The sequence below is a fragment of the Muscardinus avellanarius genome, assembly GCF_963383645.1.
Source record: "Muscardinus avellanarius genome assembly, chromosome: 1".
Taxonomy (NCBI): domain Eukaryota; kingdom Metazoa; phylum Chordata; class Mammalia; order Rodentia; family Gliridae; genus Muscardinus; species Muscardinus avellanarius.
This window is the reverse complement of record NC_137786.1, coordinates 201,497,159-201,512,302: the sequence shown is the minus strand read 5'-3', so window position 1 is coordinate 201,512,302 and position 15,144 is coordinate 201,497,159. Positions and strand designations below refer to the sequence as shown.

General features: G+C 39.5%; 1 protein-coding gene across 1 annotated transcript; it reads left to right on the top strand.

The window, feature by feature from the left end:
• Positions 1-347: 347 nt before the first annotated feature.
• BDNF (brain derived neurotrophic factor) lies at positions 348-14,558 on the top strand (the record flags this gene model as incomplete). Its single annotated transcript, XM_080719773.1, is given in 3 exon segments — positions 348-444; positions 447-568; positions 13,791-14,558. Coding segments are annotated over 3 exon segments (987 nt in total).
• Between the last annotated feature and the right edge of the window lie 586 nt (positions 14,559-15,144).

Below are 15,144 nucleotides of genomic sequence, written 5' to 3'. Positions count from 1 at the left end.
CTTAAGCGATGTGGATATTTTTTGACCAGCCATATGGATCTTTTGTCATCTGAGATGTTAATATTTTCCTTATATTTTATAGTAGCTGGGAGCACAGCCAGTTTCTTAAATAGGGACCACATGGCTCATTATGTACAGGGCCTGGAAACTGCCTTACTTGTACTACTCAGATGAACAGTGATGCTTAGAAGATTTGGGAGCTGGGGCAAGGCAGTGGGCAGGGGAACATATTCAATTATTTTCCCTCCTGCATTAAGCTACAAATAATGAGCACTTTCCTGTGCTTTACAGTAAGCAATTAAAGAAATTATAGAGTTGGATACAAAAATAACCTGAAGGACAACTGGATGTGTGGAGCCACCAGTTTTCCCCATGTGTGCAGGTTAATCCTTCCTAATGCTCAGAACACTAAGTTTCTACAGAAAGGCTTACATGTCCACACATGTTCACCATCTACCCACACACTTCTGTATGCTCTGACTGCGCATCCCAGAAGAAGGGGTGTGGTGTGTGCTTCTGCACGTCAGTGGAATGGAATCAACTGAGCCCTGAAAATGGTCTCATGAAGGTGAGCACCAGGGAGCTTGTAGCTATCTTTTGCTAATTTTATCTTTCCCCTAGGATTTGTTGATAGCCCTTGAAAAAAGAATGCTTTTCTTTTGTCTCCAAAGGTGGTTTAGCTTTCCAGTTTCTTCCTTCACCTATTTTGACCTTTCTTGCTTTTTAAAGTATGATGTTCTATGTACTTCAGTAGATAGGGTCTAGAGATGTCCCTTCACCAGGCCAAATGGATCTATCTATCTATCTATTTACCATCTATCTATCTATCTCTTTCTCACTTTAGCTCATTTGAATGAATAACATTGAATCTTGCGGTTTGGTCCTAAGAAGTGTCTAATCATGTACAGGTATTCTTTCTATGATGAAAATTGCTCCAATAACTAATTAACCACAGGAATACATTGGCTATGGAAAATTTCAGGAGCACCATCTGTGGAAACACTGGGAAGGGCATGCCTTTACCACAGCTCTGGGGTCCTTTAGGGGTGTGGTTGTGTGGCAACAGAATCTAGTGGGGTGTCGGCTCATAGCCTCTTAGCCGTCAGAATTCCCATAGCATCTCATGGCAGGAACTCAGCATGCTCAGCAATGCTCTGTACATAACTTGTTGGTTAAACCTGCCAATCCCAAAGAAAGAGACTGAAGAAAGAAAGAGTAACCTTAACCTTATAAGAGTAACATTTTTTATAAGCTTAACTTTATTTTTTCTCATTTGTGTTTAAACTGTGATTGTTCTGGCTCATCTCCAATCAGAACAGAATGGCAAACTCTTTCCTTAAAGGGGGATTCCCTCGATCTTCATGTTTGAAAGTTGCCACATGTTCTTCCCTTAGGACAAAGGATGCAGTTGCATTATCCTTGCATTTTGTTTTGGTACAAAGCACGCTTCTTCTTGGAAGCAGGAAGTCAATGCTCTGCTTAGCTTTCACAACATCCCAGGTTAGTAGGTGCGCCTCATGTATAATTTGGAGGAGGCAGTCCCTTAGCTGTGTTGACGTGGTAAAGGTGGAACCCAACAAAACTTGAGATGCCATCTGGGAAAATAAGGCTCTGTGTCACCTCAGCCCCACCCATTTGCCACACCATCAAGGCAGGGTTCCCAGTGTGAGTCCCTTACATTTGGACTGGTGAACCTGATGACTTCTAGATGTTTGAAATCTAGTAATTCTTGTAGTCTTTTGTCAAAAGCCTAAACTTTAGACCAGTCTGCAGTTTTGTTCACAAAACTGCCCCATCAATTTTTACACTACCCTCATATTTTTGTCCAGATCCAAAAATTATAGACATTTCTTTGGTTTTTCTAACTTTCTCTCTCTCTCTCTCTCTCTCTCTCTCTCTTTTTTTTTTTGCCCTCTAGGGCACTTCATTCTTGAAGCAAATGATCTTAAATATTAGACACCAACTGGGAAATTGGGCTACCCACTGGGCACTCTGTTGTAGAGACAGATTTCGTTTGCTGAGGAGTTTTTGGTGCTTGATACATAAAATAACGTATTTTAGGCTTTTGCTGTTGCTGCTATTGCTATTTTATTTACTGAAGTTGTTTTATTTTGCTTTTTGCTTTGCATTTAATGATACTTGGTAGGTGAGAGCTGGATAAGTTGGTTTCAGGACAAGTCTAGAAATCAGAAATCTGCCATGGAGTGGGTGTGTTCTCCCTGCCGCCATCTCTGTGATTTCACCATCTCAGAACAGAATTAGCTCAAAAGAACCAGAGACATCTGGTTGAAAGTAATTTGACATCTGGTTGAAGAAGAGTGCCTGGAAGTCTTCCACCTGCTGTAACTAGTCATATCGTTCCCATTATGATTCTGATTGAGTGAATGATATGAGGCTATGTTCAGTGATTCGGGAGGCCAAATATGCTTGCACTTGCCTTGTGGCACTTGGGTAAAAATTAATGATTGAGTAGAAGTTCAGATGTAGATCAGTAGTGCTCTGTAAACGCTCATTTAGCCAATCACATTCGCAGGTATCGTACACATTATGGCACAGACATGATAGTGGAAAAGCCAGTTGACATTAAGAGAACCCAGTTTTTACTTAATACCATTACAAAAGCAAAGATACTTTCCCACGTAATGCATGTGCCAATAAAACAAGTTGGACAAAAGAGAAAAATGGTATGCTGAGAAAGTACCATGATGCTTATTTACATTGACTTTAACCCTTTAATTTCCTTAAGTGGGTTCATTTTTTTGATTACTTTGTCTAGTGCTTCTCAACTTTCATGAATAAATGTGTCACACTGAAGTATATGAATCTAGTTGAAATGCAGGTTCTGATGGAGCAGTGGGTGGGGTGGAGGGGTGAGGAAGGGTGAGCTGTGATTCACATTTCTTATAAGGTTTTTGGCGATGTTAATGATGCTGCTTCATTGATCACACTTTGAGAAAGAATGTTTCGTTGAATTTCAGCTCAGAGAATTTTATCCCATAACTATGGGAGTTTGTTTGTCGGCTGGCAGTATTTGGGATCAAACTCAACTCTATCACTGAAGTATATTACCAATCCTTCTTTTGGAAACAAGGTTTCAATAAGTTGCTGAGGCTGGCTTTGAACTAACGAACCTCCTGCCTCAGCCTCCTTAGTCACAGTAGTTACAGGCATATGATACCACACTATACCCGTATCTACATTTTCTTAAATTCTTAATTTCAGGGCCTATAAATCTCATTTTATAAATGAATTTTTAGAAACAAGCTTGAATTGCATTAATATACTTAATTTATAAAGACGACATTCAAAATATTCGTCTAAAGTTTGAGACTTTAGGCTGTATAAAATTAATTTCATGCTTAAGATTTTTCTAAAAATGCAAAAGTATATATTTAAGTACAATTTAAATGTCTGTGTGACAGTTCTGTGTTTTTTAAATGTTCCTGTTCACCACTTCTAAAGTCATTGGCCCTTTACAGAACAGCCCTCTCCCTGAAGATGTCCTAGCAATTGAAAACCTACCATCAAAGATGACGTTTATTTTACATATACTTCAGAAGATAGGGTCTGGTCTAGAGAGGGTTATTTCACTGGGCAATACTTATCCATTCCTAATTTTTCTGGGTTGTTTATTATGCAATAAGTCACTAAAATTTCTTTGAACTAATGGAATCAATTATCTTTTTAATTAATGTCACTGTCTACCATGTATGGGAATTTGGTAAATAATACAGAGTTGGGTCTAACTTCAGTGAATTATAACAAATCCCACCTGAAATTCTAGAGAAAACAGAATCCTAATTAAAGAGAATATGCTTTTTAATTGAGTCTCAACTGTCATTTGAATCTTGTAAATTAAAAATAAATAGTTTTAAAGCATTCTCAGACAAGCACTTTCTAACAGCCTACGCAGTTGATACACAAATATATGCTTGGTGCTAAGACTTGTTTATTACAGACTAGAGGTGCGTGCTGTTTGGGCAGTTGCTCGGTGACAGGCAGAGGAAAAGGGTAAGGCCTGGGTGGGACTGCCTGCTCGGGGTGGCTCTGACATCCTGGGAAGTTTCATCCATCAGAGAAGAGCAGTGGGTTTCCTGGGGCAGCTACGATTAATGCGCTTGGGACTTTGTACGGTGGCAGCTGTGCTTGTGGTTAGATGTCAGGTGGGGGTGTTCTCTGTCCAAATCAGGTCCTTGTGAAAGGTATTTTTTAAATTCCTTATTGCAAAATTTAAGACATCAGTTCTGCTCACTTCAGGACTTACTGCTCTTACTGTAGCCTCACTAAATATTGTGGCAATAATACCAACAAAATGAGAATTCAGTCACTCATCGTCTAGGGATTCTAGTTTGTGCAACTGGACGACTGTCCAAATTGCTCTAGGTGTTAATTCAGGGGAGAATACCTGATCTTTATTTATATGGAGTATGTGGTCTGGTTTTACTTTTGAAGAAGCATAGGTCTGCTACTAATAGAAAAAGTCGTATTTTTTTAGGGTACCAGGGTTGGGGAAGGGAGTAGATGGAGGTAACAGAGGACCAGAGCTTTGGTGCTTTGTATCAAAGATGCATGCATATATACCCATTAAATGAATAATTTAGGGAAATATGCATTTTTAAGGTAATACATGTAATTAGTACTCCAGGTATGGACTAAGAGTCAGCAATTTCTCTGGCAGTGTTAATAAGGCTAACTAATGTTTCTAAGTGCCACTCAATGCCATGGGTAAATCAGGGGATTAGAGAGTGTCCTGATATGAAGGGCTGTATTTCATAGAAAGTTTTATTAGTTTTTCAGAGATCTGAGAGCAATGGGATATATAGATAGAGACATAATTATATCAGAGGGGATTTATTAGGGAAGTTGGCTCGTGTGATTTTGGAGGATAAGAAGTTCTATGACTGCCAGTATTTTGGAGGCGGAGACAGGAGGATCACAGATTTGTGGCCAGCCTCAGCAATGTGAGGCCCTCTGCAACCTAGTGAGACCTTGTTTCAAGATTAAAAAAATAGGCTGAGAGTGTAGCTCAGAGGTAGACTACCCCTGAGTTCAACTCCCTACCAAAAGCTGGAGACCCTGGGATGCTGAGCGTATGGCTTGGTCCAAAGCCAAAGGCCTGACAACCTAGGGGGCTGCTGGTGCAAGTCAGAGAGCCTGGAGTTTTGATGTCCAAGGGCAGGAGGAGAGCATATCCCAGTTCCAGGAAAGGGAGACCAATTTGCCTTTCCTCTGTTTATGTTTTGCCTGGGCCCCCAGCCAATTGGATGGTGCCCACCCACATTGAGGACGGACCTCTCCACTCGCTCCACTGACTCATGCGCCAATCTCTTCTGGAAACACCCTCATGGGCACACCCCAAAATAATGGCTCACTAATTTTCTAGGCATTCCTTAATCTAATCAAGCTGACATGTAAAATTAACTGTCACAGAAGCAATTTTTATACCTTTGAACAGAAACTGCATTATGGTTAAAAAGTACTTTTTTTATTGGTACATTGTAGTCTTACATCTTAATAGGGTTACAAGATGGTAGAGGCATATATATATATATTCACTCATTTAGCTTTTCCCCAATTCCGACCCCATTCCTTTCCCCTCCCTCCCCTCATGCCTGGCTTACTGACTGATATGTTTGTGAATGTACATCATGTACATTGGGGAATTTCCCTCTTCCTCCCTCCATATCCCTGAGTTAGGTTTCCTCATTTGCTCATCTATGGGTTTTTAAAGGTACTTCCTTCAATTGGAACGTCTATATTTCTGATATCATTTTCTAAAATACTTACTAGTTACAGTTGGATAGTTACCCGAACAAGTAGGTATCTATAATGATGGTTACAGTTTTCCCTTTTTTTTTTTTTTTTTTTGGTGGTACTGGAGTTAGAACCCAGAGGCTTTCTACCTCCGGGCTACACTCCCAGACTTTTTTTTTTAATATATTTTTTTATTTGGAAACAGGGTCTCACTAAGTTGCTGAGAGCCTCACTAAGCAGCTGAGGCTGGCTTCGAACCCGTGCGATCCTCCTGTCTCAGCCTCCCAAGCGTGGGGATTACAAGCATGCGCCACCACGCCCGGCTACAGTTTTCCCATTTTATTTATGGATTTCAAGTTTCTATTATCTTTTGGAGGAATAGGTGTGAGTTTTTAGTGTTGCAGTAGTTTTTGTTGGTTTGTTTTACTCTTGACTAAGCAATGTATACACAATTAGGAAATCCTGCAGAAATAACGTAGAGGGAGTGAACAAACTCATACCTGTAGTTCAAAGCCAAATTCCTTTTGGAATCTGGGTTCTGACCTTGTTCTATCAGGGGACTCACAGTGAGTGGATGAGTTGATTAAAAACTCTGATCCTCTTTCCTCCTATACGAAATGGGGACAATTAGAGTTACCTACACCTCTAGGGTCCAATGAGTCTTAATTACTTAATATTTGCAAAGTGTTTGGAGATCTTTGAATTAAAAGTGCTGAGCCGTGGAACCAAAGTTCAGTGTAGTTAAATTGGAATGAAAGTTTTCAGTTTCACCCCACCTCCACCTCTGTCTGTCCTGTTCTTTCTGCCAATCCAGACTTTCCCAAGGTTTACTACTTGTCCTGCATACTCTTTAACCGCTTTTTTTTTGCAACCTATTTCAGCAGAGAGAGAGAGAGAGAGAGAGAGAGAGAGAGAGAGAGAGAGAGAGAGAGAGAGAGATAGCCAGTCAGCTAAATAGATTGATAGCTCCAGACCCATAATTCTGCTAAGTAACTATTTAGTATTTATGTGAAAGTCAGCAGTCACTAAGAGTAAAACCAGTAAATGAAAATTTTTTCCAGCTTATCCATTTTTCCAGTTTCCTACATTGCTAAACTGTTCTTTTTTTTTTGTTTGCTTGTTTAGTACTGGGGATTGAACTCAGGCATTCTATCTCTGAGCTACATCCTCAGTTCTAATTTTTGTTTTTGTTTTGTATTTTTTGGGGGGGTTTGGTGGTACTGGGGTTCCTGGAAACCCTTCTATCCCCAGGCTATACCCCTAGACACCTACTTTTTATATTTTTTTTATTTGGAAACAGGGTCTCTTAAGCCAGCATGGCTGGCTTTGAACCTGCACAATCCTCCTGTTTCTGCCTTCCAACCACGGAGATTACAAGCGTGCGCCACCATGCCTGGCTCTGTTTTATGGTTTATTTTAAAATATGATCCTGTGAGGTTGCTGAGGGTCTCACCAAGCTACTGAGACTGGCCTTGAACCTACGATCCTCCTGTCTCAGTCTCCCAAGTACTAGGATTACAGGCATAAACCACCATGCCTGGAAAACTGGTATTTTTGAAGCATTCCTCTGCTCAGAAACTCTCAGTGGCTCTTCAGCACCCATATGACACCATCCAATCTCTTTATTAGCCTCAGAGCATTCCAAAAGCTGGTAATTTTCTGATCTTATTTCTTATTATTCCTCTTACAGTGTGTCCTCTTCAGATGCTTACTGCACACAGCCTTCCACCTCCACACCATCAGCCAAGCCCCGCCCATCCACTGCTGTCTCTTCTGTAGACATTCAAATGCCTTGCAATCTTCTTCACTAAGTATTTCTTCTTCCTCACCTGGAAGAAACTGCTTTCTCTCTCTAAAATTTTATCTGTACTTTTACTGTGTCATTTCTATTCTTATATTTTAATTACGTATTTGTTCTATTTCTCTCCTAGACTGTAAGAATGGAGAAGAGACTCCATGTCTGTTAATTGAACAAACAAAAGGAAGACTACTATGATTTGTAATACTAATGTACAAGATTTTATTAAGGTGTCATCTCCTCCTCCTCTTCTTTTTCTTCCTCCTTCTCTTTATTTCTCTCTGTACTGGGATTGAACCCCAGGGCATTCTACCTTCAAACCACACCCTCATCTCTTTTTATTTTGAATTTTTAACTGGATATCACTTACTTGTTGGGAATTTTGCTAAGTTGCTGAGACTGGCTTTGAATCTGCAATCCTCCTGTCTCAGGCTTCCAAGTATTGGGATCACAGGCATGTGCCATCGTGCCTGGCTAATGTGTTATTTTTAGTAGGTTTGCATCATGTGTGCATATTGCAATTTAAATATTAATAATTTCTTCAACATTATTACTATCCTTCTCATTTATTGATGTTTAAAATGTGTTGTCATATCATTTAGTTATGTTTCTTTGATTATGTCCTTGCAGATAAAACCCGAAGAGACTGGGAACGGATAATACATTTCTTTTTCTTTTTTTTTTTTCTTCATGTATCTGAATTGCCTGTATTATTGTTTGGTTCCTCTTCTTAACTTTGGCTATGGAAACTTAGTTTGAACATGCCTAAATTCTTTGCAAAGCCTTCTCTTAGAAGAAGACGGCATTATATGAAATTCCATCCACTGGAGTAACTGGCCTTAACAAGTTGAAGGATCTCAGGGATCATGAGTAATCCTATCTTACATAGTAGTATCTTAATGGGGCTGCCGCCTTTAGAAAATTGGGCTCCAGGATATACACAACTCTGGAAGACTGTGCCCATATTTTATACGCCTCCTTTTTTTCAGTCATAGCCTCTTGCCTCCCTGTAACTAATATTCTAAAACTGACAGCATGGTACAAACTTGAGTGAGGAGACAGGTGACCTACTAGCCTGTGCAATTTAACATATTACTTAACCTCTCTAAAGTATAATAGTCTCATCCATGTAATGGGAATAATAATACCTGTCCCATCTTGTGCCAATCAAATTAGATGGTGTTAGTGAATGTTCGTCAGCCTCTTAGACCAGTGTGAGTTATTGTTCCATAATAGGAGGGCACAAGGTCATGGATATTCTCCAGGTTGAAGGTGTAAGTATGAAAGTATGACTTCTGAGTCATACTTCAAACTAAACTTTCCTTTTCTTTTTACCTTGTTGATTTTCTTTTTAGTCCTATGCCCTTATTGAGTTTACTGAGAGTAGGACTTGATTGTTGTGAGTCTTGGAATAAAATTAGAGAGTACCAATGCTTATTAACTATAAGTAGATATATAGGCAAATGATCTACTTAGCAATATTACACAGCCTCTTTATCTTTTGTGTAAGAATCATTTGAAAGGCAAAAATGAGAGATTTATCATGGAAGCTCTTATTTATATTTTTAGGATTTTAAAATATAGTATATAAAAATACTCATTGCAGAACTTTGAAAAATAAGAGAAAGAAAGCTTAATGTTTGAGCTGGGTGTGGTGACACACATCTGTAATCTCAGCTGCTTGGGCGGCTGAGGCAGGAAGATTGCAAGTTTGAAGTCAGCTTGAGTAATTTAGTTAGACCTTGTCTTCAAATAAAAAAAAGGGCTGGGGTATAGTACAGTGGTAAAGCACCCCTGGGGCCAACCTCCTGAACCCCCCAAATTTAAAATATTTAAATGATTGAAAACTCCAAGTGTTGCTACTATTACTATTATTACCATATTAATACTAACCACTTTCCAAGTCCAGCCTCAATCCATTAAAAATAGAGATACACAAGATGTAGCAGAGCAGTTAATATGTTATAGTATTATTTTCTTCTTAATCGCTCAAATAAAATTTTACCCTATTTGAAGAACTCAAGAAATCACAGCCAACAATAGCCATCTGTCACCTTCCTTAGAGGTTACAATTTTGGGTTAGTACAGCCCATAATTTACCCAGGAATTTCAGTGTGTTCACTGATGCCTTCCAAATGCAAAGGCTTCTTGTGAAAATTATGTGGGAACCATTTTTTTCTTTTTTTAGTTCAATAAGCATATTAGTAAGTTTTCACTAAAGAAAACTACTGATTTTTCTGCTTTAGTATTATGGAAAATCAGGCATAGTCTATTCCCTCAGAGAGCTGATCTTCCATCTGAGGACTGGTCAAAATTAGCCAATACCATTAACAAGTGAGTTGGGAACACATTACTAAATAAGATCATAATGTGGAGTGTTAGAGGAAAAGGAAGGCAGTGTGTGCTAGGCTAATTAGAGGAGGTAGCATGTATGATATGATGATGCCTGAACAGGGTCATGAATGATGAGCAAGATCTAGTTGGGTAGAGGTAGTGGTAGGCAGAGAGACAGAATGAGAGCAAGAGAGAGATTGATTTTCCAGAAGAATATGCTCCTTCTAAGCAACCACAACAGAAATGATGGTAACTAAGTAGGGTGAGGCCAAATTCTAGAGGGTGTTGGATGCCAGAGAGAAGAGGCTAGATTTGATCTTATGAGACAAAATAAAGCCAAATTTTTGTGAAAGAATGGTTAGCTAGGAAGTGGTCAGCAGAGTGGAATCGAGCAGAAAGCATGGCCAAGACACCAAGGGGAGACCTTATAGTCACGGCAAGAGCTAGTGAGGACTGAACCAAGATAGTGGCAGAGGGCTGGAGAAAGAGGATTGATAGGAGACATACTTTAAAGGAAAAGTTAGCAGAACATCTTTCCTGACTGGATTTGAAGGCGATGAAGGACATGAATTGCCAGACTTTGCTTCAGTATTTCTAGCCTATGGTAAGATTGCTCCAAATATCAGGAAACCAACATTACAAACAGTAAAGGCTTGACAAAAAGTACGGAGTTTGGTGTTGGAGTCATTTATTTGATAGCCTTATAAATAAGCAGGCAGATAGGATGCTGAAGTGCTACTCAGAGGGTAGGGATAAAAGTATGGGATGGGACTGTATTACCCTTTAGTGAATTTTGAAATTTGTGCAGATGTTCAGCTTTGAGTGAATAAAAGCCATATTCATATTTACCCCGATGCCAATTTGTTCCTTTGGGATATTTTCTTGTGGAACTGATAAGAAAATGATATCTATTCACTATTTTTAATCAAAGTTATTAATGAAAAATAAATGAGACCAGTGAATGGCAGAATAAACTTGGTCAAGTATAGAATATGCTATCATTAAAGGAGTCATTATTGAAACAGTGATAATAAAACAGTTTTCAACTTTGTAGTTTAAGATGCCGCAGAGCCAGATGCAGAGGTGCCTATCTCTAATCCCAGTATTTGGGAGGCTGAGATAGGAGATCACAGATTTGAGGACGACAAGAGAAATATGTGCTTATGGCGACCTTGCTTCAAAATAAAAAATTAATTAGGGCAGGGGTGTACCTCAAGGAAGAATGCCAGTACCTAAAAACAAACAAAAAAGCCTTAGTAACTTGGACCATTATAGACAGTAAATTTTGGAACCTAGTCAATACTTATGTAAGGATAACCTTACATAGCCTTAATTTTAAAATTCACTTTTTATATTTTATTATTTCTAAAATTGGCTTGTATCTTCTAGTTGATGTCATCATCTCATTGTTGGCTAACTAGTCATGGCTTAATTGTCATTGCCTTCGACAACTTACTTTGATTTTCTTTTTTACATGGGCACAAAATTTATATAGGCTAAAATGTGTCAAAATAAGTCTATTAGGACTCTTTTTGTAGCCGGGCGTGGTGGCGCACGCTTGTAATCCCCGCGCTTGGGAGGCAGAGACAGGAGGATTGTGCAGGTTCGAAGCCAGTCGCGCACGCTTAGGAGACCCTGTTTCCAAATAAAAATGTAAAAATAGGTCTGGGAGTGTAACCCAGAGGTAGAAGGGCTTCCAGGAACCCCAGTACCACACACACACAAAAAAAAAGAATAAGAACTCTTTTTGTAAATATACAGTAAAATTCTAAGTGATAGAGCAATAGTTTGGCTGCATTTTTTTAGCGGGACGCAGATTGTTATGTTTTAAATTGATGACATCTTAAATTTGATAAATATGATATTAAAAGATAGCTGATAGACTACAGTAAAGTATTCTAAATTTGCATTCTCTCATTGACCTAAATTTGTTGAGCCCCTTGAGTTGTTTTAATTTGGGCTGGGAATATTAAGAGAAAAGGTTTCCTTCCATTCAGTGGTGTAAGTACTGCCTGCCCAGAATAGAAACCTCCTTAGAGGATCCATTTCTTTGATGATACAGAATCCAGAATATTCACAAAACTTTAGGTATTAGCAGAATGAACATCTGCGCTTTATTCAAGCTAATTTGCCCTTCTCAGCCCGAGATCAGTGTGGAATCCATGCAATTAAAGCATGCTTACTCTTGATGCAGTGAGAACAAATCTGCAAGGAAATTTGTATTGAGGGATGGTGTAAAGTCTCTTGGTGATAGAAAACATTATCTCTGTCAAAAGTGAAAAACAGAAACATTTGCTTTTCAGTACTTAAATTTTCAGCCATTTCTACATTGTGACTTATTGACTGGAGGTAGGTTATCTTTGTGTTCAGGGATACTTTGTGGTAGAAGCAGTCCCTTTTCCTTTTCCTATAAATTTGCATGGCATAATGACATGCACATTTGTGTGTGTGTGTGTGTGTGTGTGTGTGTGTGTGTGTGTGTGTGTGTGTTTATAAGTTCATGCTTCAGAATTGAGAAGTAGGAATAAAGTTGGGGTGTCGGGGTGGGGGATGCTACTCTTTACTGCTAAGGGACCCGGTGCTTCAGGTAAGTGATTCTGAGTCCTTCACCACCTGGCGATAACCTTGGGTTGGTCCATAGGTATGTTTTAATTTTACTTGTTCATCTCTTCTAATTGGCTTCCTAGAGCATGCTTGTAGATGGAGAGCCAAGATTCAGAGTAGAGAAACCCTCTGGCAAGCAGGAAGAGATTAATTTTGTGGTGTGCTATTGAGGGACTTCCCAGGAAACTTCAAAAGCACAGAAAGAAGCACTAGCATGTAAAGTGCCACTCAGCTTTTTAAAAGTCTGATAAACTCCAAATTCACACACATGTGCACACACACACACGAAGGACCACAATTCCAATAAAAAGAGAAGTTGAGTTTTCTTAGATCAGTATATCAGCTAAAAGAGCCAAAGGCGAGAGCATCGGGAATCTGTAGAGATAAACATGAAGGCTGCGTATGGGAGGCATTGGAGATTGACTTAAATGTCTTTTTAATGCTGGCTTTTCCAGTTTTTTCTTAAACTGACACATTGTTTTCATGACATCAGCCCCAGGCACAGACACATTTTTAAAATGAACATAGAGGAAATAATTCCTGTTTAGGAATAAGCAAAACTTTTTCAGCTATGACCACCCAGGTATAGTAGAAAGAGCATTGGAGTCGGGAGTCCTGAATTCTCATATAAACTTTGTTCATGACACAGGACAAGGCCTATATATAAAACACAGTGGCCCAGTGAAATTATCTTTTTTCTTTGCTATAGCAGATTATCTCCCAAGGAGAAAAAATGTCCATGTCAAGGCTCCTTATAGCTCTCTCTGATTACTGTTTTATTGTGCTGTTCCTGTGTAGACACACAGAGCTAAAAAGAGCCCTCAGGCCACTACTGTTTTTGTCACACATTCCTGTAAAAGACCGTGATACGAACTTGGAAAAAAAAAAAACCCTTACTATTACACTGCAATTGTCGCTTAGTAACATTTCTGATTTTGTGTTTATTGTGACAGCATGAGCAGAGATCATTAAAAATTAAACTTACAAAGCTGCTTACAGTGGGAGGAAAGAGGAGAAAGGAAACCACAATTTTTTCACTTGCTTAGAAGCCATTTAATCTTGGGTTTATATGCTAAGTCTTGGGGAAAACACTGAATGTCTCTGGTTTATATTAAAGCACATATTGCACACTGCTGACATTGATTTGTGTCGGGTGCAGCTGGAGTTGATCATCGAGACGTAAAAAATCCTGACCCTTCAGAATGGTCTGGAATTGCAATCAGATGGGCCACATGGTATCCCTGCGAAAGAAAGCCCTAACCATTCTGGTGTGTTTTGTTTGTCTGCTTTCTCCCTACAGTTCCACCAGGTGAGAAGAGTGATGACCATCCTTTTCCTTACTATGGTTATTTCATACTTTGGTTGCATGAAGGCTGCCCCCATGAAAGAAGCAAACGTCCGAGGACAAGGCAGCTTGGCCTACCCAGGTGTGCGGACCCATGGGACTCTGGAGAGCGTGAATGGGCCCAAGGCAGGTGCTCGCGGGATGACGACATCGCTGGCTGACACTTTTGAACACGTGATCGAAGAGCTGTTGGATGAGGACCAGAAAGCTCGGCCCCATGAAGAAAACAATAAGGACGCGGACTTGTACACTTCCAGGGTGATGCTCAGTAGTCAAGTGCCTTTGGAGCCTCCTCTTCTCTTTCTGCTGGAGGAGTACAAAAATTACCTGGATGCTGCAAACATGTCGATGAGGGTCCGGCGCCACTCGGACCCTGCCCGCCGCGGGGAGCTGAGCGTGTGTGACAGTATTAGCGAGTGGGTAACGGCCGCGGATAAAAAGACTGCAGTGGACATGTCGGGTGGAACGGTCACAGTTCTGGAAAAAGTCCCCGTGTCGAAAGGCCAACTGAAGCAATACTTCTACGAGACCAAATGCAATCCCATGGGTTACACGAAAGAAGGCTGCAGGGGCATAGACAAGAGGCATTGGAACTCCCAATGCCGAACTACCCAATCGTACGTGCGGGCCCTTACCATGGATAGCAAAAAGAGAATTGGCTGGCGATTCATAAGGATAGACACTTCCTGTGTATGTACACTGACCATTAAGAGGGGAAGATAGTGGATTTATGTTGTATAGATTATATTGAGACAAAAATTATCTATTTGTATATATACATAACAGGGTAAATTATTCAGTTAAGAAAAAATAATTTTATGAACTGCATGTATAAATGAAGTTTATACAGTACAGTGGTTCTACAATCTATTTATTGGACACATCCATGACCAGAAGGGAAACAGTCATTTGCGCACAACTTTAAAAAGTCTGCATTACATTCCTCGATAATGTTGTGGTTTGTTGCCGTTGCCAAGAATTGAAAACATAAAAAAGTCTAAAAAAATAATAATAAATTGCATGCTGCTTTAATTGTGAATTGATAATAAACTGTCCTCTTTCAGAAAACAGACAAAAAAAAAACAAAAACAAAAACAAAAAATTTGAACCAAAACATTCCGTTTACATTTTAGACAGTAAGTATCTTCGTTCTTGTTAGTACTCTGTTTTACTGCTTTTAACTTCTGATAGCATTGGAATTAAAACAATGTCAAGGTGCTGTTGTCATTGCTTTACTGGCTTAGGGGGATGGGATATGGGAGGGGTATATTTTTGTTTGTTTTGTGTTTCTTTTGTTTGTTTGTTTGTT